The sequence below is a fragment of the Gnatocerus cornutus genome, chromosome 9 (genome assembly GCF_029298725.1).
Source record: "Gnatocerus cornutus isolate USDA-ARS CGAHR chromosome 9, icGnaCorn1.1, whole genome shotgun sequence".
Classification (NCBI taxonomy): Eukaryota; Metazoa; Arthropoda; class Insecta; order Coleoptera; family Tenebrionidae; genus Gnatocerus; species Gnatocerus cornutus.
The window spans coordinates 660,094-684,651 of record NC_142241.1 but is presented as its reverse complement, the minus strand read 5'-3'; the positions used below and the strand labels follow the sequence as shown (position 1 = coordinate 684,651).

Below are 24,558 nucleotides of genomic sequence, written 5' to 3'. Positions count from 1 at the left end.
CCCGACTCTCTTAATTAACAAATAGACGGATCATGTACTTATTCCCCCGACTGTCTTAATTAACAAATAGACAGATCATGCGCTTATTACCCCGACTCTCTTAATTAACAAATAGACGGATCATGTATTTATTACCCCGACTGTCTTAATTAACAAATAGACGGATCATGTACTTATTCCCCCGACTGTCTTAATTAACAAATAAACAGATCATGCGCTTATTACCCCGACTGACTTAATTAACAAATAAACAGATCATGCGCTTATTACCCCGACTGTCTTAATTAACAAATAGACGGATCATGCGCTTATTACCCCAACTGTTTTAATTAACAAATGGATGGATCATGTATTTATTCCCCCGACTGTCTTAATTAACAAATAAACAGATCATGCGCTTATTACCCCGACTCTCTTAATTAACAAGTAGACGAAAAATGCGACTTAAAAAAAAGATACATGTTGTTTGAAACAAGCGAGTGCCAAAACAATAAAGACAGGCTAGTTTTTATTTATTAAATTTTGTAATCGTGTTTAAATAATAGCTAGCTGTGGAGTTGCAATATCAAATAGTGCGTTAAAAATTAAAGAAAAATTTACCCAATAATGTGTAAGTATTAAAAAAATGGAAAAAAAATGCAATTGCATCCTTAACAATAATTGAGAAAATTCGAAACAGTCTTAAATAATTACGAGTTCGAATTGAACTAAGTGCTAAAAAAGGTAATAGGCAATCAAATAGTGGAAATTGGTTTGAGTTAAGGAACAAATTTCATTCCTTTGACATTTTTTGCAAAATTAAAAATAAAAAAGTTCTTCGTTATTTTTTGTTTTCTTCGATTTTAAGAACACAGCTTGATAATATTAAAGTTTTAATTAAAGATTTATTTATTTTAAATTAAGCAAAAAATATTATTCCTTTGTCATTTTTTTGTAAAATGAAAAATAACGTGTTTTTTTTCCTCTTGGAAACTCAATCCAGGGACATACTGTATACTTTATTGATGCTAACAGCAATTTTTTTCTTTTTTTGATGTTTTAGAAAATATCATTTTTTTTATTTTTTAAAGTACTTTTAGAAATTTTACTTGAAAAAGTTGTCGTTTCATATATTTTCACAGACCATCAGCCTATAAAGGCAAAAACCAGAAGTGTTGACTGACGTTTACCATTTTTTTAATATCATTAAGGTGTTTGACAAACTTCTTTAATTTGTGGTTGGGGAAGTTTCTTGTTCTTCAAGTTTTTCTCAAAAAATTAGTGACAGTTTTCTACAGAAATGGTGAAGAAAGTTAAGTTAGGTGTGGAAACGCGTGCAATGATTATCGCTTACCACAGAATCAGCAGAAATAACCGCGAAATCGCAAAAAAATTAATAATATTTTTAAGTGGGCAAATACTTTTGAGCGGTAGTGTATGTATAAGAAAAAATTATTGTTGGGCATGTATATTTTCCAAAGCCTTCCATATTTTTGGTTTTATAGGCTCTAAAGTGCGCATAAATTGTTGTTTCGTCCAAAATTTGATAGACATTGGCATTGTTAAACATTTTTTTATTAAAAAACCACAAATATATCTAATGGCATTTTTTTCAGCCGAATGAAAATGATAGTCGCAATCTTTTGTGGCGATTATTGGTTTCTTTGATGAAACGAAAACAGAGTGTGATTTTTTTTCTTTTTTTGTTGTGCGCCACTTTCCAGACACCTGTATGTAAATAATAATTCGTATAACATGTATGATTTGAGAATACAAATAAAATATGTTGAAATTTTTTGTCACACCATATAAGGGCAGCGAATAAAATTAGTAAAAATAAAAAGAATTAGAGATGATTTCTCGCAAGTACGAAACAATCGCACTTTGTCAACTATTAATTTGCATTTTTTTTTTAATTATATTAAAACACCATAAATAATGAAATATCGGGGGATAGTTAGCCCTCGGAATAGGTATGATTAAAATACTTATTAGGTAATATTAAATTTTTACCTTTTTATGCTTTTTGAACATTTTATTTTTCCACAACCCAATGTACACTAGGGTATTATTGATAACTTTAAGTTACCATAACAACTCAATGCTCCTAGCAACCAGTTAGGCCAATCAGAATCATTAGAATCATTCACGTGGCATTTGCAGCGACCGCAGCGCCATCTCACAATTGTGGGGGAAAGTTTTAGCAAAGTTTCAGACCTTTCAATTTCCCTTTTAGGGGAACTTTCTCATCTAAAGTGTTGTAGGTTTCATTTTCCGTTTTATTACATCACACGCATGTTTATTTAAGATTTGATTTACCGGCTGTCCTAAAAACGGTTAACATTTCAGTAACTTCCCTTTTTTTCAAGATTTCAGACATTTTAAAATTGATAAAAACGCCGGATTTGGCGAGATTTTGAAAACACAAAGTCCTTTCATCTTGTCTGCACCAAACACCGCTAAATTAATGACAATAAAACTTCTTACCTTTACCGGCAATGTTGTCAACATGTGGTTTTCCGACACTAAACACACGAGAACCGCCGCGTTTTATTGTTTATTATGTTGTACACGGCAAAATAGTTAATTAAAGAGGATTTATATCAACATTAGAGCTTCTCAAACGACTAAAACGACTACAAACAGCTCTAAAACTTGTTGCAGCGTCACAAACGAGCGCGGTTTTAACGACACAGACGCCATACTGCGTTTGACATTACCAGACGATAGGCGTTTTTTGGCGAGAGTCTTGGAATAATGGCAGCTGCGACCGGACGCTACCAAAACGTGTGCCGAACTGTGACGGATAAAAAATCGAAGAAAGTTCCTGAAAAATTCACAAAAAACGCAATTATTTCCAGAAAATTTCAAATACACTGCTGCAAACATCTTTTTACTAGCAAATTGTGCTTTTATTTGAAATATTTAAGAAACTTGGACCTATGGCTGTTAAACCTTTATTACATTGTCTTTCTAAAAAGCATATAAGCTTAAAATATAATGAAAAATATTCCAAAAGTCAACGAATTTAAAAATTCAGTACTATGCGTCTGCGCATTCACTTCTTAACTCTGCATCTGTCAAATGTTAAATGGTGGAGTTTTTAGGTTTCTGTCGGTCGTACAGATTATTTCAGTGGTTGCTGCTAGGGCCCTTTAGCCGCCATAGGATATTTTTAGGAATTTTAATCAAAAATAAACAATGGAATTTGGTTTATGAATAGATAACCAGCAATACTGTTAAGTTCAATTCGGTGTGCTCTATCTAACTTTGTTACGCTATTGGCTACTTCAATTTCTCCGCTGACTCTCATTGGTCGCCGTAGAGCCATAAATTACTAACCATGGATCTAATAACAAATAGATGGTGCGTTAGAGTGAGAAGCGCAGTATAAACACAGTGCGACAAAGACTTTTGTGCAGGGTATCTAGGAATGCCTGATTCTCATCAGGGTGGCTGTGAACAAACTAATTTCCCATTGGTTAGCTATTTATTTATTTATTTTAAAAATACAATTCATATTTTGATTATCAATATTTTAAACAAAGCAATAATACTGCTGCTAAAATTACTAGAAATTCTGATGCAATCAGAACTAAATTTATAGTATTTTGGATAATTATTATTTGGTGCACATAATTTATAATAATTTAAAATCATACTGACTAACAAATTACATCATAAAAATAAATATTTAATAAAAATTAAAGCTCGTATTCGTCACAAATACACAAAATTAATTTACTTTAAAAATCCGTTAAAATATATGGTATTTAGGTGGAACTATTTTGTCTGCAAAATTGCAAAATGATATAATATTTATTCTATTAATAATGTTGCCGAATTTTATGTTGCTTTGTATACTTTTTTAATACATTTTATTCAATATGTCATAAGCAAGCCTCATAAGTCAACTATACCTACCTCTTGTAGATAATCTCTAAAATTTATAAATTTATAAATTTTTATAAAACTTTTTAAAAATAGCAATAAAAAGATATTGTTGATTCACACAAACTTAACAAGACTGAATAAATTAGTGATTCAGCAGCATTCTGCGATCCTTCCTGACCTATTAATTGGTTTAACGCGAATGTGGCAAAAATTTCCAAATGAGAAGTTCGAAATTTAATTTTCTATATGCAAGGATAAATGCTAGATGTAGCATTTTGTTTAGAAGCTGTTAAAGTCAATTGTATAACTCGCAGTGAAAGGAAAAGTGATTCAGTTTTGTTTTTTACAATTTTTACAAGTGTAAATTGTATGGTAGTTTTGATCATAAATTGTTAAAAAAAAATTAAAATTTATTTGAAAAAATAAATTTTTTAAATTTTACAATAGTTTTGTAAGGCAGTGTATTTATTTTTGTTGCTATAGAATAATGATAATATAATATTGTTGTTTTTTAATAAAGTTTCCTCAACCCAAAATAAATAATTCTTTTTTATTATTAATTTTGTCAAATTTTGCCACCCTCTTTGTCTAGATTAAAATGTTTTAGAATCCTTAAATATTTATATGAGAGGAGCAGTGGCGCTTGAAAATGAGACCTTCTTATTCTATCTATAGGAGACAAAATTTGAATTTTTGTTTGTTTAATAAATGATTTTTTTGGCGACCTTAATTAAAAACTGTACTTTTCAGTTCTCAAATGCGGACGAAAAATGATCGTTTTCTGGCTGCTTTTATTTTTGTTCGTACTAGGGTTACGCCATCTATCGTTAATTGTTTAAATTACATCAAGATACCGATATTACTTCAAATTTTATAATGATTTCGGTAAAATGAAATTGACAAACTGGTGTAAAGAGCAACAAAGACATGGTGAATTATTGCAAATGAACATGTCTAGCAGTCCTGCTGCAACAACATCAAAAAGCACATCAAACCTAGTCCATACAAATTGTGAAGCTACACATGCCAAAATTGCAAATGTCAATAAAGAACATATAAACTTTTTTGAAGAATTCATAATATAACTATCTTAAAAACTATTTATTATGTTGCTTACGTCAGTTACGGTTTTGTGTTCAAATTTTTTATTTTCAAGTTTCAAACCACAACTAGAACAGTTTTCCTCTCAAAACTTACTTTACTCTATGATTGAGGTTAACTACCAATGGAGTGCAGGCACTACCGCCTGTAAAGTATGCAACCTCCCACTCTGGAGAATCAACAAACCCTGCCGCTCCATTTAAATACCATTGAAAGAGTTGTTTAGATGCAGTATTTAATTATTTTTTGTATTGTAGTTGGGTTGCAACTTCTTAGAATACAAGCTGCTATTTCTATTAATTTTAGTAAAAACACAGTCAATAATAATTAAATACTGTATCCAAATGGACCGACACGGTTTGTTGATCCTCCAGAGTGGGAGGTTGCATACTTTACAGGCGGTAGTGCCCGCACTCCACGTCAGTTGAAAAATCTAAACCCACATTTATAATGAGCGGCAAATTTCTTTGCCATTTCATAGCCACTCTTGATTCTAGAAAAATAAACAGCCTGTAGATTATAGAGTTTAGTGATTTTGCAAGTAGTTAACCAAAAGTGAACTGGGTATTCAAAAAAACTTGTTTCTCCAATATCTGTCTCAACTCCTGACGTGAGCAAAAGCGGGTTCGGATTTAGAATCAGGTGGCAATTCTACTTTTTCGATAGATTTGACATTAGCAATAATTCTGTCAAAGAAACGATGCAGCGGAAAAATATTTTCACACATCCAATTGGAATTTTACAATAATTTTACTTAAAATATGGTTTATTAAAGTTGTAGGAGTTTATGTAGATTTTTTTAGATATTTTGTGTCTTCTAAAAACAAGGACTTCCAAAATTTTTGTTTTCACACTAAACTCTATTAAAGTAAAAACTAGCTGAGAAACAAATAATTGGATACAATTTTGAAAGTTTTGTTTTTTTCTAAAAATAAAATTTCTTGTTCGAAAATCTTGTAATTTAAGTTTGTTGAATCAAATAACACCTTCAAGTTTCATTGTCAGCAAGTAAAAAGTGCCTGAATTTCAAAAGTTAACATGGAAATTTCTGTTCCTTGTATAAAAATTTGTAGTTCATCACAATTAATTAGCACATTGGATGTAAATAACACCTACAAATTTTATTTACACAACAGGTAACAAAGGTTCTTTGTTTCGCCAAAATTAAATTTTCTAATATTCTGCCCTAAAACAGTTTACTCAAGTGTTTTAGAAGTAATAAAACTAACATATTTCAGAATTACAAAGGTACAATCACAGTTACAGAAATAAGAATTTTGAAAGCTTTTTGAATTTCCAAAAAATGAAGCTTCTGTTCCTTGAGTTTGTAATGTAATGTAATTAATTATCGTACTAAAAGTAAAACAAGAAAGCAGAAAAAGAATTTCAGTGTCACAATGTAAAAGCTAATGAAGTTATAGAGGTTAGTGTAGAATTTTGGAAACTTTGTTTTTTTCAAATAAACCGAAAATGTTTGATTTTATGTATCGTACAAGTGAAAGTTTTTAATTTGACTGTCAAAGTTACAGGAATTGTCCTCAATTTTTGGAAATTGTTGTACTTTGACACTACTTATTGTCATTTTGTTTCCAAATGGATAATGAAAAACAAAAAGAGAAAGACTGCTATAGTAGATCCGGTGAGAGATTGAGAGATTTTGACAGTTGACATATAGGTTGGCAGCAAATTATGCTACAAAATACACCAAATTCCTACGCAAACTGGGTTGACACTAAGTGGGCCTATTTTGTTATTTTAAATTTCGCGCGTAGATTTAGTGACTTTTCTGTCATTCAATCTCTCACCGTGCAAACGATATAATAGTATATTAAAGAACGTGTTTTATAATGGCCGTAGGCGAGTTTTGTATGGGACGAGTGCACCAATGTCATTATAAAACAAGTCCTTTATACTATTTTTTCGAATTTGCACCCTTTTTTTAATAAAAAATATAAATTTTCCAATTCTAAGAGTTTTCGTGTTACACGATTGGTAATGGTTTTGTAACCACGACTTTGCCACTTGATTTTCAAATTCAATTTAAAATTTGACATTGAGTTTCACCTAACGTAACCTAACCTCACAACCTGCATGCACAACACGAATCGTAAAATCCGTAATGTGAAATTGAGCAAGAACTTGACAGGAAACAGCTGACAGCCAGAGTAATTAGTTCTGCCAACTCTTAAAAAACAAAATTTCCTACTTTGAGTTCTCTTATAAATACCTATAAACAAAGATGTTTTAGGGCCGCTTTTACAAATCAGGTATAAACCCTGTATAAGCTCGGGGTAGTTATTCTAGGTATAATTTTATACCGCCGGTTATTCCTGGTATAAATGATGACCAATTTTACAAGTACTTTTTCGGTCTAGGTTAGTTATACCGGAGATAAGCGAAATTGGTGACACTGGAAACAAAATTCCCCAAGTTTTATTTAATTTTGTTTGTTAAATGAACGGGACAAAGACGGTTTACGTTGTGGTTTGCAATTATTAAAATCCCAAAATGTTGATAATGTTGATAAATGTTGATTCGGATGATGATGATGAGGAAATTGTCGAACAACTTTCATAAGTACGAGGCCCTAAACGGTTTGTAGATTGATTTTTATTTATAAGAAAAACTAGTTATCGAAAATGATAAAATATTTGAAGGTTCCGTTTAAGTACATTTGGAAATTTGTTAAGATTAATTCAAAATAGAATTCGTTCGACAGCTAATCGTATTCACGTGATGCGACTGGAACCATGATCCTAATATGTACTAGCAGACTTTTGTAGCTGCAGTGAATCAATTAGATGTAATTAATTACACTGTTCGATAAATTGAAATTAATTTTGAGTGCCTTTTTTGAAAGTTTTGAAATCTAAGCAAAGTACTAAACAACACCTTTGTCTCAAAAACTTCGTATCACGTATAATTTTTTTGTTATGTCAAATTAAAAAAGTATAAAAAATATAGAAAAAATATTGTTAACATATCCTTATTCAGGTTTATTTATAATGTTAACCTATTTATGGCTATAAATATATTCTTAGTTTCCTCCTTTTTTAGAACTTTTTAGATATTATTTATCAATCCAAGATTATTTAGAATTCAACAAGTTTTGTAACTTCCACTTCACTAAATTTATTTATTTTATTATTCTTTAAATTTAAATATGACTAAATTTTTTCCTAATTTGCAATTTCAAATCGTACATATTTTACACATTTGTACAAAACTTACTAGATCATTCATCTTTTTTAAATTCGTTTAAAATCTCTATTTGGAGTTTATCTTCATTTGCTTTAGATAAAGTTCCTCGAAATCTTTGACTATTTGTATCTTAATTTTTCTAATAATTTGTGTATATTTAATTTTTTTAAGTTGCTATTATTTTTGGTTTCTTTATACATTCTCTATTACATTTTTTGGATAAGTTTATATCAGAAAACACAAAAGTTGCAAAAAAATTAAAAATTTCGCATGCAAATCATAATTTTTTAGCCGCCAATTTTGATGCAAAATTATAGAGCTTTTTTTGAACTTACCACTTCTCTGAAGCACTTTGCAAAAATGTTTGAAGTGAAATATGTTAATTATGACAGGTAAACACGCATACATTTCCCACTTTTACCAGGAATAACTCACTATCCTATCGCCGGTCGACCGAATAAGAAATACCCATGGTTATACTCAAGTTTATCTATTCTACGAACTAACCACTGACTGTAAAACGCATTTCCAGGGTTTATCTAAGGAATAATGCTATTCTCAATTTATACCTGCTTTGTAAAAGCGGCCCTTAGTATAACAGATTCGGGGATAAGGTCTTAACTCTGGGCCAACATCATCGAACAATCTCAGAAAAGCGCCTTGGTTTTTGTCCCTTTCTAACACATTGAAAACTGACAACTAAATAAGTCTGTCCTTTTCTACAGTATCTGAGAATTGATTGGTCAAGAGAGTTGGCGCGTGATTTGAATTTAAAGGAAGAGAAACCTTTAAAATAAGAGATTAATAAAAATTTAGCGTAGAATCGCTCGCTTTAGCGTTACACACTACACACACTAACATTGTTTTTAAATAAAGTCAAATACAACACAACACAACACAACATAAACAATCAAATATTATGTTAACCGGTTTGCAAATGGACCACAGAACAAATGAACGTAACCTCTAAACGCAACGGAAAGACGGTGTCCTGTCACATTTCTGGCGTCAAACAGAAATAAGCCACGACTGACGAGCTCGAACGTTATTGGCTAGATCTTATAGAAAAGGAAAGACTGAACATCGATAAAAATTTCAATATGAAAGAAAGAGAAGTTTTATAAAAGTACGTTGTACATGTTGGAACTGAACGTAGGTTCTATTTACACTGTATGCCCGAATCTGTTATACTAAAACATCTTTGCCTATAAACGACTCCAAATTGAGTACTCTAATGGACTATTAAAGCGGCAAATTCGAAAAAAATGAATTAAATAGGCAAATTAAGAAGATTATAATCAAAACTGGAGATTTTCTTCGAGGGAATTAAGGTCCTCCTGTGATGGAAATTTTAAAGAGTAGGTGTGAGATTTTAACAATTTTTGACAAAATGGAGCAGAAAACAATTGCAATTTTTGACACATGGAAGCAAGCATGGTTCTTTTTTGGTCAAATTTTACGTCTTCCAAAGGTGTTATTAAATAGTTATAGTTCGGTTGTCTTTTTAATGTCCCATTTTTCCTTTGCTTTAGTCTTATTGTCTTTTAGTCTCTGTTTATTAACATGCCTTTTTGTTCTGACCATGCAAAAAACCTTATAAGCACCACGGGAGTTAAATGATAACTATATTGGGAATTACGAGATATTAGAATTAAAAGAAAATTTTCCAAGAAAACAGAACTAAACTTAATTTTTCTTGAGAGAAATTTTGTAGGCGCCAAATTTAAAATGCCACTCTGCATTTGGTCGTTCAGCTGATTGTTTTTAATTTCAAAGATAAAAATTTGCAATTTTGGATGCTCTTATAGTTTATCACGGTTCGTTTATATAATTTTTAGCGATTTTTGAGTTTTGCGCAACATAATTGTGATAATATTATCTTAGTTTTTATTTTACCTCTAATGCAAATTCTGTTTAAAATTTGAGCAAAAATCGCTGTTTTATCTCTATAGTTTTCAAAATTATGAGAGGTCAGTGGTAAACTACGATTACATTAAATTTTCACAAGTCTTTTGATTTATTGGTATAAAAGTCAATTTTGATTAACGCGGGTGTGTTGCACCTTTTAGACACTAGAAATTGTTAATTTACATCGAAAAAACAACAATTTCACTAAATAAGAATGGTTGTAAACGTAGTGAATTTGAAAACTAATTTGATAAAACAACATTTTTTCTCAAATTTTTACATTTACATATACAGGGTGTTTAAAAAATGACGAAAGAACTCTTCGATACGTTATGTAAAAAAGCCTACGAAATTCCAAAAAATAATAAAAAAATTCTTTGCGTTGTGGATTATAAGAAAATAATTCATTTATAACAATAAATTTGGCAACGTTGAGCTGAGACAAATTTGAACAGCGTATAAATCTGAAATCGAGTAGTTTATGCTGCGGTAAATTGGCATTTAGTGACGTTGTCTAACTTATCCCTTTCAAATAATGCTGATTTCTAAAGTAGACGTACAAAGTGTTTATAAATGTTTCTAGCATCAAGAGTGGCTATGAAATGTCAAAGAAAATTGCCGCTCATTACAAATGTGGGTTTAGATTTTTCAACTGACGTGGAGTGCGGGCACTACCGCCTGTAAAGTATGCAACCTCCCACTCTGGAGGATCAACAAACCGTGTCGGTCCATTTGGATACAGTATTTAATTATTATTGACTGTGTTTTTACTAAAATTAATAGAAATAGCAGCTTGTATTCTAAGAAGTTGCAACCCAATTACAATACAAAAAATAATTAAATACTGCATCTAAACAACTCTTTCAATGGTATTTAAATGGAGCGGCAGGATTTGTTGATTCTCCAGAGTGGGAGGTTGCATACTTTACAGGCGGTAGTGCCTGCACTCCATTGGTAGTTAACCTCAATCATAGAGTAAAGTAAGTTTTGAGAGGAAAACTGTTCTAGTTGTGGTTTGAAACTTGAAAATAAAAAATTTGAACACAAAACCGTAACTGACGTAAGCAACATAATAAATAGTTTTTAAGATAGTTATATTATGAATTCTTCAAAAAAGTTTATATGTTCTTTATTGACATTTGCAATTTTGGCATGTGTAGCTTCACAATTTGTATGGACTAGGTTTGATGTGCTTTTTGATGTTGTTGCAGCAGGACTGCTAGACATGTTCATTTGCAATAATTCACCATGTCTTTGTTGCACTTTACACCAGTTTGTCAATTTCATTTTACCGAAATCATTATAAAATTTGAAGTAATATCGGTATCTTGATGTAATTTAAACAATTAACGATAGATGGCGTAACCCTAGTACGGACAAAAATAAAAGCGGCCAGACGTGAGAAAATTTCCTACTTTGAGTTCTCTTATATACCAGAGCTCATCACTATCGGTTCACTCATTAAAAAGTTAAGTTGGCAACAACCCTTAGTGATTTTTATCAGTAACAATTGGCAGCAAAAGCGTTTGACCTTGACGCAACTGTGGCACAACATTGCCAAAACTTGTTAAAATCTTTCTTTTGCAACAAATATTTATTTAGTTATTGATTAATACACTCAACTGTGACAACGTGTTAACCTCAAAAATCGCTACATTCAATTTTCCCCTAATTTTCTCCCTAAAAAAACGAAAGCCCGATTTACACCCAAAAATTTTCGAAAATTCACACAGGAGAGTGGACTGATAGTAATGAGCTGCACGACTCAAAATTGAGTACTCTAATGAACCTGTTAAAGCGAAAAAGCCTTTTTGCAGATCCGCGGGCTGTGGTGCGGCTCCAACGCGGTCATCATCAGATCGGCCGTTGGTTCTTCAGCGCAACTTACCAATTTCCTCCACGCTAAACAAGCTCTTCAGGAGTACGTGGTATTTATTCCAAGACCACCGGCATCTCAAGCGCTCTTATCGCCAGCTGGTTTGCCGGATTTGCGCAAGTGATTTTCCAAACACCATTTGATGTCGTCTCCGTGCGGCTCAACAACCAACGTAAGAGGAAGATGGTGGTACTGATGGTACTCATGGGTGATTTTCAGGTCTTGACAGCAAGGGAAAAGGGGTGTTGTACGATGACATGACTAACTGTATCTATAAGATGGTGAAATCAGAAGGAATCCTGTCGTTTTATAAGGGGTTTGGGGTGAATTATATTAAAGTTGGGAGACACACCACGTTGTATTTGTTTTTCTGGGAGCTGTTGAAGGAGTTCCATAAGAAAAGTGCGACAAGGAACAGAGGGTGTGAGGAAATTGGGGAAAGTTTCGAAATGTAGTCGCAAATCTGTCAAATTTTTAAAACAATGCGATGATACAAAAATTAAATGTAATGTAAAATGTAAACTAAAATTTTTCTAACGATGTATGTAAACCATTGCACAGTATTTGTTGTTTTCTTCTTTGAATTCTTTGGATTCGGAAATTTAAAAATCACTCTAAACTCCGACGAAAATCTGAGGACTTAAAATAAGATTGAAAATCGGATCTAAGAACTTAAAAACTTGAAAATTTTGAAATTTTATTTTTAAAATTTTCTATAAACCATCTAAAATTCTTAGACATATCTGTTTATAAATTTTAACATTCAGTGACTCAAGATAACGACAAACTGCCGGTAAGTTCCAGAAGTGTTGGTTTTCCTCAGAGGTCAGGTTAGCTAGATTCCTGATTTACCTTTGATTCCCTTTGGATTTTTTTTAAATTAGCGGAAAATTGTTGACCTAAACGAAAATTTCTAAAGTTCCTAGAATCTTTAGATTTTCTTTAATTCTCGGGTTCGTTAAATTATTACAATTTTTTCTATATTCGTTCTTTTCAGATTAATTTAAAATTTTCTTAATCGGATTATTTTATTTTCTCTGCAAGTTCTCTATACTGTCTTTAGATTTATTTTTTATTTTTCTTAGATTATCTCTCGACTTTCTTAGGTTCTTTTGGAAGCTTGAAGAATCATAAATTTGGATTTTTACATTTAATATTCGTAAATCTTTGTTCTTTGTTCTTTGTTCTTTTTGAAGTTTTTTTTTAATTGTTTTCTAGATTTTGGATGATAAGATCCATTTTTAAAATCGGATGGAAATTAGTATACATTCTTTTTAAATTTTATTTAAATTTTCTATATTCACCGATTAAGAACGAATTTTGTTTGGATTATCCTTATTTTCGAGGGCAAAAGCACCTAACTGCAAAAATCGGTTTTTATAGAAATTGAGTTTAAAGATGTCAAGTTCACAAACTTGTCTTCTTTTGAGTTAACAATACAATAAACTATTGAATTAATTGCTTGAACATAAGAATAAAGTTTTCATAATGTAATTTTCCTAAATTGCTTTAAGAAGCTTTAATGTAATTAGAAAAATAGTAGATTTTGTTATACGGCAGAAAAGTGGTACTTTTTCTCCAAACGAAATATTCAGTTCCACGACCGACAATGAGCAAACACAAATTGAACTATAAACATGGATGGCTATGTATGTAGTTGTCATTGATGACATTTACTGTGAAAAATATTGGTTTCAAAGAGTCTCAAATAGTAACCGTCACAAAAAGTACTTTTTCTGTCTAAGCAGAAAAAGTGTTTCCATGTCAACAAGCGCTTTTCATCACTTTAACAAAATTGTCTACTTTATTGTCTAAAAACGACTAAAAAATAGTGACTTTTCGTGACGTTTGCAGAAAAACATTATTTTAAGATTTTACGTTTTAATATTACCAGTTTTTGTCAAGATTTAATACACCAGTGTCGAAGCCTTTAAAAAAGGTAAAAAGTGCAAAAAAATCGTAGTAGAATGAAACCTATTGGAAAATGATGAGAATATTACAAAAATGAAAGGAAAAATAAATTACGGTCGATTCGAGATCGGGAAGTGGGAGAGGGTGGGTTTTTAAGGGTAAATAACGGTTTATCTCGATTTCCGGCAAAACTACAAGTCTTATGGAAAAAAGTTAAATGGCAAAGTTTTATTCGTTGAAATCTCTACTTTCTGATAGTGTAATAAAAAATATACGTCACTAAAAAAAATATTTTCAAAATTTAAATTTAAAAAACGAAAAAAACTCGAATCGAAAAATTATTTTTCTATCATTATGTGCAATTTTGAGCTATTTATTAATATTAAGACTGTAATTACTCATTTAGCGTATGATTCTAAGTTACATTGATTACCAAAAAAATTTTTAATCAAAAGATACTACTATAATTAACAAACAACTAAGTTAATAAGTGTATATTTGATAAAACATCTACAATTTGATTGCTCTGGCATTTAAATTAACAGAGTTACAGTTTTAACATATTTTTTCCAAAAGTTTATAGTTTATTCCCAAAATAAAAAAATCCAAAATTTGTCATTTTTGATCTGTAATAGCATTTTTTTTCGCTGTTAATTGTATATTAATTACTGTACGTCTAAATTAGTAATCTCCTCAATTTTCATGTTTGTTAAAAATACAGCCCTTAATACATATATAATTTAAACAGTTAACGGTTTAATGAAAAAAAAAAATTTGCCAAAATTAGTATGTTTTGCTGTAGAATTTTGAAATTTAGCAGACTTAGTAATTAAGTTCAAAGTAGTAATTTTGCCAAATTTGATAGCTTTGGCATTAAAATTGTTAGAGATGCAGCCCTTATTAGACAATTCTTTCAGATTTCGGTTCCATCAAAAAATTAAATTTTCAAAAATTTTGCTGTATAATTTTGAAATTTGGCATATTTAGTAATTAAATCTGAAATAATAGCCTTGCTAAATTTCATTGTTTTGTCATTAAAATAGACCCATATATTTTTCCAAATGTTTTTGGTTCTTTTTCAAAATAAAAAATTCCAAAATTTGACTTTCTTGGTTTATATTTTTGCAATTTAGCACAGTTAATAAATAAGTCTAAATTAGTAACTTCCTCAAATTTTATTGTTTGGCGTTAAAACCGACCGAGATAAAACCCCTAATAAATAATTTTTACAGTTTTTGGTCCACTTTAAAGTTTCGTATGGTTAGTAACTTAGTCCAAATTAGTAACTTTGCCAAATTTGATTGCTTTGGCATTAAAATTGTTAGAGTTACAAGTATTAACATATTTTTTCAAAAATTTCTAGTTCCATCATCAATTTAAAAAATTTCGAAATGTGTTTCTTTTGATCGATAATTTTGTAATTTGGCACAATTAATAAATAAGTCTAGATTAAAAACCTCCCGAAATTTCATTGCTAGAATCGGAAAACGACGAAAGAATACCATCAAAGAGACAGAAATTATTGAACTAAAAAATATTCCGAAGAACATTTATGTAGTATGAGATTTTTTTATGACAAAAATATAATAAAACTGTAATAAACCAGCTTTTTTACTGAAAAAAAATTATAACATTCTCATTTTTTAGATAAAATTCCCTTTAAATCCTATCTTGAATATTTTTAACAACCATTTTCCCATGTTTTATTTTGCAATCTTAATGTTTGATGGATTGAAAATTTTTTTGTTTATCAATGTAACATAGAATCATACGCTAAATAAGTAATTACAGAGTTAATATTAATAAATAACTCAAAATTGTACATAATGATAGAAAAATAATTTTTCGATTTGAATTTTTTTCGTTTTCTAAATTTTTTGAAAATATTTTCCATAGTGACGTATATTTTTTATTACACTATCCGAAAGTAGAGATTTCAACAAATAAAAAGCCCACCAACTTTTTTAAAAAAGCTGATATTTTGACGCGTGAATTTTTGATTGAAAATTAGGGTGCATTTTCGGTATTAAATAAAAAAAAAGGAGAAAAAATGAATTTTTCAAATCCAAAAAATTCTTGTGTATTTGGTATATACAAAGATAAGTTCTCACCAAATTTCATAAAATTTTTTTTTTTTGTAAAAGATAAATTAAAAAACCAAAAACGTGTTTTTTTGAGTTTTTCATGTGAATTTTGAGGTTATGAGAAAAAGGTGTAAATACAAAAGTTGTAGATCTTTTTATTACCTACAACTTCGCTATTTAACTTTTTTCCATAAAACTTGTAGTTTTGCGGGAAATCGAGATAAACCGATTTTAACCCTTTAAAACCCACCCTCTCCCACTTTCCGATCTCGAATCGACCGTAATTTATTTTTCCTTTCATTTTTGTAATATTCTCAACATTTTCCAATAGGTTTCATTCTACTACGATTTTTTTTGGTTTCAAAAATTATCGACCCTGATCTATAACGGCTGACTCGCGAGAAAACGGCTGAAATCAGCACGAAATCATCAAAATTTTTAGAGAAATCCGCTTATTTCGATGCCAAACGACGATTTCTCGCTGATTCTCGCCGTTTTATGGCTTGGATTCGCAAAGAAGAGCTCGAAATCTACAAAACCACCAGTTTTTATCAAGATTCAACGGCTGAATCGCAAGAAAACATCAAATTTTTTAGAGAAATCCGCTTATTTCGATGCCAAACGACGATTTCTCACTGATTCTCACCGTTTTCTGGCTTGAATTCGCAAAGACCTCGAATTTGAAAACATCGCAATAAATCGTGTTGACGATTTCTTATCAATTCTCAAATAAAATTTTGTATTATCCGCTTGTAATCTCAATTGTTTTCAATTCTTCCAATTAGCAGTTTGCCCTCGTAAATTTACATCTCTAAACCATGGCGCAGGAGGCGTTTGAAATAGAAATCAAAGTAATTCCTGATGAGGGAAATTTGGGCAAAAATATGGCACGATTTCTCTACAATCTAAGATTTTCCGACGTAATTTTTAATTTCAAAAATGTCAAAATCCACGCTAAAAGGTGAGTTTCTTGTTACATAATTTGACATTGTTGCAATCTTTTGCTATTGACGTGGAATTTTAGGTGATTCTCGCCGGTCGCTCCAACTATTTTGATTCCTTGTTGTCAGAGGTCAAAGTACGTCCCTGCGTTTTTTATTTAGTAACGGCATTCTTCGTTTTTAGGAGGTAAAAATGGATGTTCCATTGCGAGCTTTTAAAGAAGTTTTAAAGTTCATTTACTTGGGTAAAATACACGAAAATATTGTTCAAAATCAAAGGTTGGTTGTAGGAACTCTTTCTATTCCGTCTGAGGGCGCAATAGTGGCTGATATTTTAAATCTTGTTCATAAGTTTTCGTTGGAGTCGTTGGCAAAACTCATCATTGAAAAAATTACTACTCGAAATAGTCAGAATGTTTGCCAATCACTAAATACTGCAAATGTATGCCATCTACAGGAACTTGAAAAGAACTGTTTGAATTTCATGGATAAAAACATTATGGAGATTCTTAAGGCGAGTGCCAAGACATTTTTCTTATGGAGAATCCCATGTAAAGTATCGTCTAAATATTTCGCTTATTTTTTCATGTATCAGTTTCGTTCTTATTCTCAACTGCTTGTATTCATATTTTCTTCTAAAACTAAGAATCAAACATTGGAAAAAACATTTAATTTAAAAGTTAAAGGACTTGAAAATTCGATAATTTAGGGGTAGTTTTACGAATAGAAGTTTATGTCCGATTTTTGTGAATTTTTAAACTTAGAATTAGTAAAGAATACTTTCAAAATCACTTTGCCGCTAAATTTAAATCGATATCATTAAAATTGGTCTAGTTATGAGTGAGATAAACTAAAAATTTTTCAATCGAAGCTCTGAGCTTTGCAGATAATTTACGACTATGGTGATTTATAACCGAACCCTCATTTGCGGTTTCTTGACCAGCTTTGGAAGTTGTAAATCAAGGGATTTCTTCTAAAATTTTTACCTGCTTGTTTCGCACAGAGGATAATAAAATGGTTACAATTAGAAGAGCGTTATTAAAAGTGCTAATAAGTACAAGCACATCGAAGTTTCATAATGCTTGATGTATGAAATTATAGAAACAACTATGTAGTATGAAAATTCATTTAATTTATAGTCATGTTTTCAACTAAAGTCTTTCAATGACACACGAATTAATTTCTCGACTATTTCACGGTGTTGGACGTAAAATTTAGAAAATGAAATTTAATAAAATAGTAATTTATTACTATTTTTCTTATTACATATTTTATTATTTATGTTTATTTTTTTCTTATTTCACTAGAATTTAAAAGTTCATCAATGAATAAAAAATGTTGAATGAAACGAAATTGTTTTGAATGGTATGACTCTATGGAGCGACCTGACCGGATGCAATTTACCTGATGTTTGCAATATTGGATTAGAGTTTATCTAAGAAACTGACCGGAGTTTTACTAGGTGATGACAATTTCTTTCATTTTGCCGCCGGCCGGTTCAACTTTTACTGAAAAACCCACTAAATCTTGTTCCTTTGAGAACAATATAAATTTTTTTTGGGAGAATAAAAAGGTTGACTTCTGGTAACTAGAAAAAAATGGAACATACATTGTAAATTCAAATCATAATTGGTATTACCAAATCCAAGGGCAGTTAAGAATAACACGAAAAAAAAAGTGTATTCTGGGTGTTTGGTTTGGACAAGAAAGTGATATGAAATATGAATATATTTATGAAGACACAACTTTTTGGAAAAAAAAATGGAACCAAAATTGATTAAGTTTTATTTTGATCACATGTTGCTGGAATTAATTGACTCTAGGAAACAAAGATTGTCTATTCCGATCTGCCGTCATTGAGTTTGTATTACCTATGTATTAGTTAATTGTCAATATTGTAAATAAGTACCTATTATGTAAATACCACTTTTCTTATAAATACTTACTAACATGTACATATTATACACATTATTATACTATGAATTTTATATCTTTTGAGTATACCTTCTTACCAAATACGTATCTATTTGAAAACAAATAAAATTAAACATAAAACAGATAAGTTTAGTTTTTTTTAGAAAATTTCTGTTTGGCATTCTAATATTAAATAATACTTTAATCTATTTATTATTTGACTAGTTAAATTATTTTTTGAACAACGTACTAATGTACTTACAATTTTAAAATAAATTTTTTTGATTCATATTATTTTACCCATGAAGAAGTATTTCTACCAGACAGAGGCAAAATAAGCATTTATCATTTTACGATCACTTTACGATAGCACAGTAAGGGGTGTTGTAAACAGAGGTACCGCTTGACAACCTTCCCGATGTGACAGCTCAGCTCGAATTCTGACCAGCGACGAGTCTTCGCACTCGCCTTAAAAACGACACTTTTTACTCTTTGTCTCAAGTAGTAAACTTAAAAGACTTTTTTGATACTTCTTAATTGAATTTTTAGGCGTCCATGATCGCGTTGTTTGAACGTGATGATTTTCCTCTCCCTGAAATTGAAGTCTTCATACTGATAGAAAATTGGTGCAAAGTCAACACAGACAAAGATGGTTTGGTTAAAAACTGCATCAGATTGACTTCTCTTACCGAAAGTGATATTTTTAATACTGTTGCTCCTTCAAAACTCATCGAAGAATCAAAATTGTTCACTGCGATTCAGCAAATTAAAAATGGTGTTATCCTAGGTCAAATTATTTTCATTCATGCTAATTTTGTTCATGTCGATGTTTGGTTCTAGGGCACCGATCTTCAGCATCGATTCCAGAAGTGTTGAAAAAATTTGGGCTATCAGAACATAACATAGAAAATCGTCTTAGTTCTGGCGTTTTTGCTGAACTGAAATCTGCCATGAAGGTGGAGAATGTGATTCCAATTCTAAACACTGCAAATTTTTATAGTTTAGTTCAATTGCAAAAGAGTTGTCACGAGTTTATAGATCGCCATTTTGAAGCGGTGTTTTCAAGAGGCAATTGTCAGCAGTTATCAAAGGTAGAAGAGCAAAACAGTTTCACTTTTGGTCTAACAAGAAGTTTTAGGAATCTTTAATAAGGTTATTACAACGCGACTCCTGTTTAATTGGGGAAATCAAGCTCTTTAAATTAGCTGAAAAGTGGTGTAAAAGCAACAAATGTGTTGATGATGGAGTTTTAGAGTGCATTCGCTTCTCGACAATGTCAGTGACCGAAATAGTGTCCATAGTCTGGCCCACTAATTTGCTGAAAATTAAAACGTTACTTGAGTTCATTTTAGAAGTTGTTGGAGTGAAACCGAAGAGATCAAAACTTAGATGTCTAGCACGTGAGTGTAATTTTAACGGTTTTGTAAAATGAAATGTTTTTTTAAGTTGAAAATGTAAATGTTGCTTCAGCTGCAATGCTTACTGGAGTAGGCAAAAATCATTGCGCTCGTCACGTTATAAATGGCAATGATAGTATTGTAGTGAGGCTTTGCCGAGTGTATTGTATAAACTACATAAAAATGAGACTTAATGAGAACAGCCAAAGGTAAAATAAAAATAAGTAGAAAATTGCTGACAATTACCTTTGCAGTTTCTATTCTTACTACATCGAAATTTCTCGTGATCGCCAAAACTGAACGAGAATTATTGACTATCAACGTTTCGTTTGTCGTTCTGTGCAACATTTGCACTTTAATCAACAAATGGTTCAATTTATAAAAGTTGTGGGAACGAAAAGCTCATCAGGAGTTGTGAGTACTTATCATAAATTAGAGGTATCAACAATAGTACTATCGCGGAATCAAAATTTCGAACATCACTTTTTGACATGACAATGTGAAGCAAGCTTTATTGTCATTGTGACTGACATACAAAGTAAATTCTGACACTTGCTGTGCTATTTATAAATTTTAAGGTTATAAAGACAAAGGACAGTTTACAATTTTAAAAATCAATCAATTTCATGTTCGAAATTTTGATTCCGTTAGTTATTTATTTTGACTTTTGGTTTGAACTTGAAACGTCATTCGCTTAGGGGAATCATCAGCTGGGAAATAGGTTGGTAGCACCCTATTCAAATCAAACGATTGCAGATTAATGTAAATTCAAATGTGTTTCAGCAAATTTTTGTGGTATCTTTACTTAATTAATTTACCTTTATTTTCGAAGGTCATTCGTCTTCAAATCGGTACACAAATTGACACAATTGACATTTGTGCAGCGATGCCAACTTGTAAAATAAAACCAACTATTCGAAATGTCACGTTTGACTGCCTAGACATTCAAAAGGTGATTTTCTTGCCACAAATCTCATGAAAAATGACGGAGGCGCACAAAGAAAATTTCTGACACTTGCTGAGTCTTTTATAAATTTTAAGGTTATAAAGACAAAGGACAGTTTACAATTTTTAAACATCAATCAATTTGATGTTCGAAATTTTGATTCCGCGATAGTATATTACGCAACAAGAATAGTAATAAGCCAATTACGCACGCAGTGAAGCAATTGTGCACGAGGCGTAGCCAAGTGCAATAATTTCACAAGTGTGTAATTGGCCTTACCTTTGAGTTGAGTACTATACTTTTTCTACGAATACGACTACATTTTGTCACCGCATTGATATTTGGAGTTAGCTGATTATGTACACACATAATGACATACTTACAACGCAAGTAGTCTGTGCAAAAATGCCTACTTACGCTAGTATGAGTAGAAAATGAGTATATTATGAAACGCGTTTCATAATGAACATTTTGCCGCACGCACGTTTTTAAGACACGACGAGGAGTGTCATAAAGTAGTAAGTGCGGGAAAATGCATTATGAACAAGTATCATACGCTATTTTTTCTATTTCGCCTTATTTTAAACGAAAAAACTTGATTTCGAAATCTAGGGAAATTTAAGGTAAGTTGGCATTAGCAAAATGTTCGGGAAAAAAAATCGAAGTAGCCAAATCCAATTTCAGTCAGTTTGACAGGTGTGACGTTTTGAGGTTATCGGAGTGCAAGGGAGCGAAGATGTTGATCATGATCATGATGGTTCTCTTGCATCCAAAGAGTTTTTCTCCGATGAATTATTAAGGCAAATACAACAAGAAATAATAGTGTATTGATCGATTTATCATGGTTTTTCAAAATCAAAATCTAAATTGTCAACGTTGACGGCAGGTTGACAGTTTGTCTGCTGCCAACCTAAGAAAAATATAAGTTCCTGGAAATATTGGCACGGGATTGGTCCTTTACGATGCCGAAATACGTTCAAACGCGTATCGAAATATCTTCATTATGAACGTGAAATAGAAAAAAATAAGTATTTGAGTATCCCATAAAAGAATATCGCAATATACATTTTTCGAATTTGCCGCTTTAATAGGTCTATTAGAGTACTCAATTTGGAGTCGTTTAAAGGTATCTATAAAAGAACTCAAGTAGGAAATTTTGTTTTTTAAGAATTGGCAGAACTAATTCGTCTGACTGTCACCTGTTTCCTGTCAAGTTCTTGGTCAATTTGGATTTTACGATTCGTGTTTAATAAATTGCTGCGTGAACAAACAATGTATTAATATAATTCTCCTTTGCGGCCAACAATAATTGTACCTAAATATAATAGATGTGAGGTTAGTTTACGTTAAGTCAAAATTCAGTGATAGTGAAACTCAATAAATGTCAAATTTTAAATTAAATTTGAAAATCAAGTGACAAGTCGTGGTTACAAAAGCATTACCAATCGTGTAACACGAAAACTCTTGGAATTGAAAAATTAAAATGTTTTATTAAAAAAAAGGGTGCAAATTCGAAAAAACAGTATAAAGGACTTGTTTTATAATGGCATTGGTGCACTCGTCCCATAGAAAACTCGTTTTGTCCCCGGGAACTTGTGCACCAAATTGGCCATTATAAAACACGTGTTTTTATATACTATTATGTATATACTATTATTGGATGTGCGGTACATTAAGGAGCGATTCCACTTGCTTGGTCTAGCCCAGACCAGACCAGACATCCAAGATTTTGAGAAACGTTTTTATAATTCTTCAGTCGCTTTCTGCGTAGTCAGAGGTGCAATTGCATCTTAATGTTTTATCTTATGTTCTAAACACAGAAATCTTGGATGTTTGCTCTGGTCTGGGCTAGAACAAGTAAGTGGAATCGCGGCTTTAGAGGTACAATTACGCCCTAGGGCATTAAGCTGTCATAGCAATCTCACAACAGCGACTGGCTACGAATCGACTTGCTTTCTTTGCCCGCTATATTCAAATTGCATTTAAACTTAATTATCACCAAACAGTCAAATTCAAAAGGTCACTGACTAAATAAACTGTTTTTTTTTTGTCAACACATCCATGCTTTGCAGTTCGCTGCCTTGCATAGTTAGCCATGCTCCACTGTGCGCGCGTGTTTTTTTGAGGTTAGGAATTAAATTAGAAATTAGTAATTAAAACGATTAAAGTCTTTATGTAGATTCAAGAACAGAAATTTGTATTTGTGGAGAAATTATTTATTTTCGAAAAATCAAAATTTCCTATTGGCAAGATATAAATAACTATTTTGTCCCTAGAATTTTGAGCTGGTGTCTCTTGAAGCATTATGGAGTAATGAAATTCCCACCACTGTAAAAGGTATCATTCGTCCTACAAGCAACGTGGCCACATTACTAAATGGAGCTCTCTGCATTGAAGGGTGAGAGTTTGTGTGAAAAATAATGTCTTTAACTCACTTCTAGGGAGAGTTTTGGCAATGGTATACTAAATGGAGATCCAATGTATGGTTGGAGTTACCATGAAATCGGAAAAGGAAGCATTGTGGCACAACTAGGTAGACTAGAACTATTTAACAATCGATATGAAGCGATCTTCTTTTTAGCTCAGCCGTACTTGATTTCTGCAGTCAAGTTGTGGTTAGATGAGCGATATAACTATACATACAGTATACAAACTTCAATTGATAAATCGCAATGGGAAACTGCTGTCAATAAAACCGGTGCTTTCTATACTGGATGGCAAGAGCACACATTTTCAGAAAGACCTGTTATTTATTTCCGCATTGTGGGGACATCTTGCGAAACAAATGACGTGAGTGTGCTAAATATTAGAATTAAAAATTCAATTCTGTATAATATATTTTCAGCGGCGCTTTGTTTGTTGTCATTTTGAATGCAGTTCTAACCCGTCCGCGCCGAAACCACTTAATGCAATTACTCAACAAAAATAAATAAAAATTAAAACAAAAATGTATTAATACTAATAACCCAAAAGGCCCGCCAAAAAAACATTAACATGCATTTGAAAATAGCGCTAAAAGTTGTTGTTTATTACAATTTTATTGTCTTTTTACATACACACTTACCTACTTAATAATAATGTATTTACAGATAATAAAATACAAATTAAACTAAAAATAATTTGAAAAGATTAATAATTTTTTGATAGACTAAACAATTACAATAGGACTAATACTAGAAATTAGTAAACATCAAACGACAGGAAAAAGAATTTTCGATATCTTTGAAAATTCAAAGCAATGGTTTTGTTCAAAATTCTTGCTTTGCAGAATTAATGCATTTTTTGTATTGACCCAGAAAAACTTAGTTTCGAATGGAATAAACTAATTAATTGTAATGATAAAGAAATATCAAAAAAGCAATATTCAGATCAATTCATGTTCTCATTAGATAAGAAGTATGCGCCT

General features: G+C 31.3%; 1 protein-coding gene across 1 annotated transcript; it reads left to right on the top strand.

The window, feature by feature from the left end:
• Window positions 1-16,772: 16,772 nt before the first annotated feature.
• LOC148167661 (BTB/POZ domain-containing protein 9-like) lies at window positions 16,773-20,506 on the top strand. Its single transcript, XM_088044990.1, has 10 exons — window positions 16,773-16,874; window positions 16,979-17,032; window positions 17,080-17,140; window positions 17,186-17,413; window positions 19,258-19,310; window positions 19,359-19,596; window positions 19,650-19,900; window positions 19,948-20,209; window positions 20,256-20,415; window positions 20,461-20,506. The coding sequence occupies exons 1-10, from the start codon at window positions 16,773-16,775 to the stop codon at window positions 20,504-20,506; spliced, it is 1,455 nt and encodes a 484-aa protein (XP_087901116.1).
• The last annotated feature ends 4,052 nt before the right edge of the window (window positions 20,507-24,558 follow it).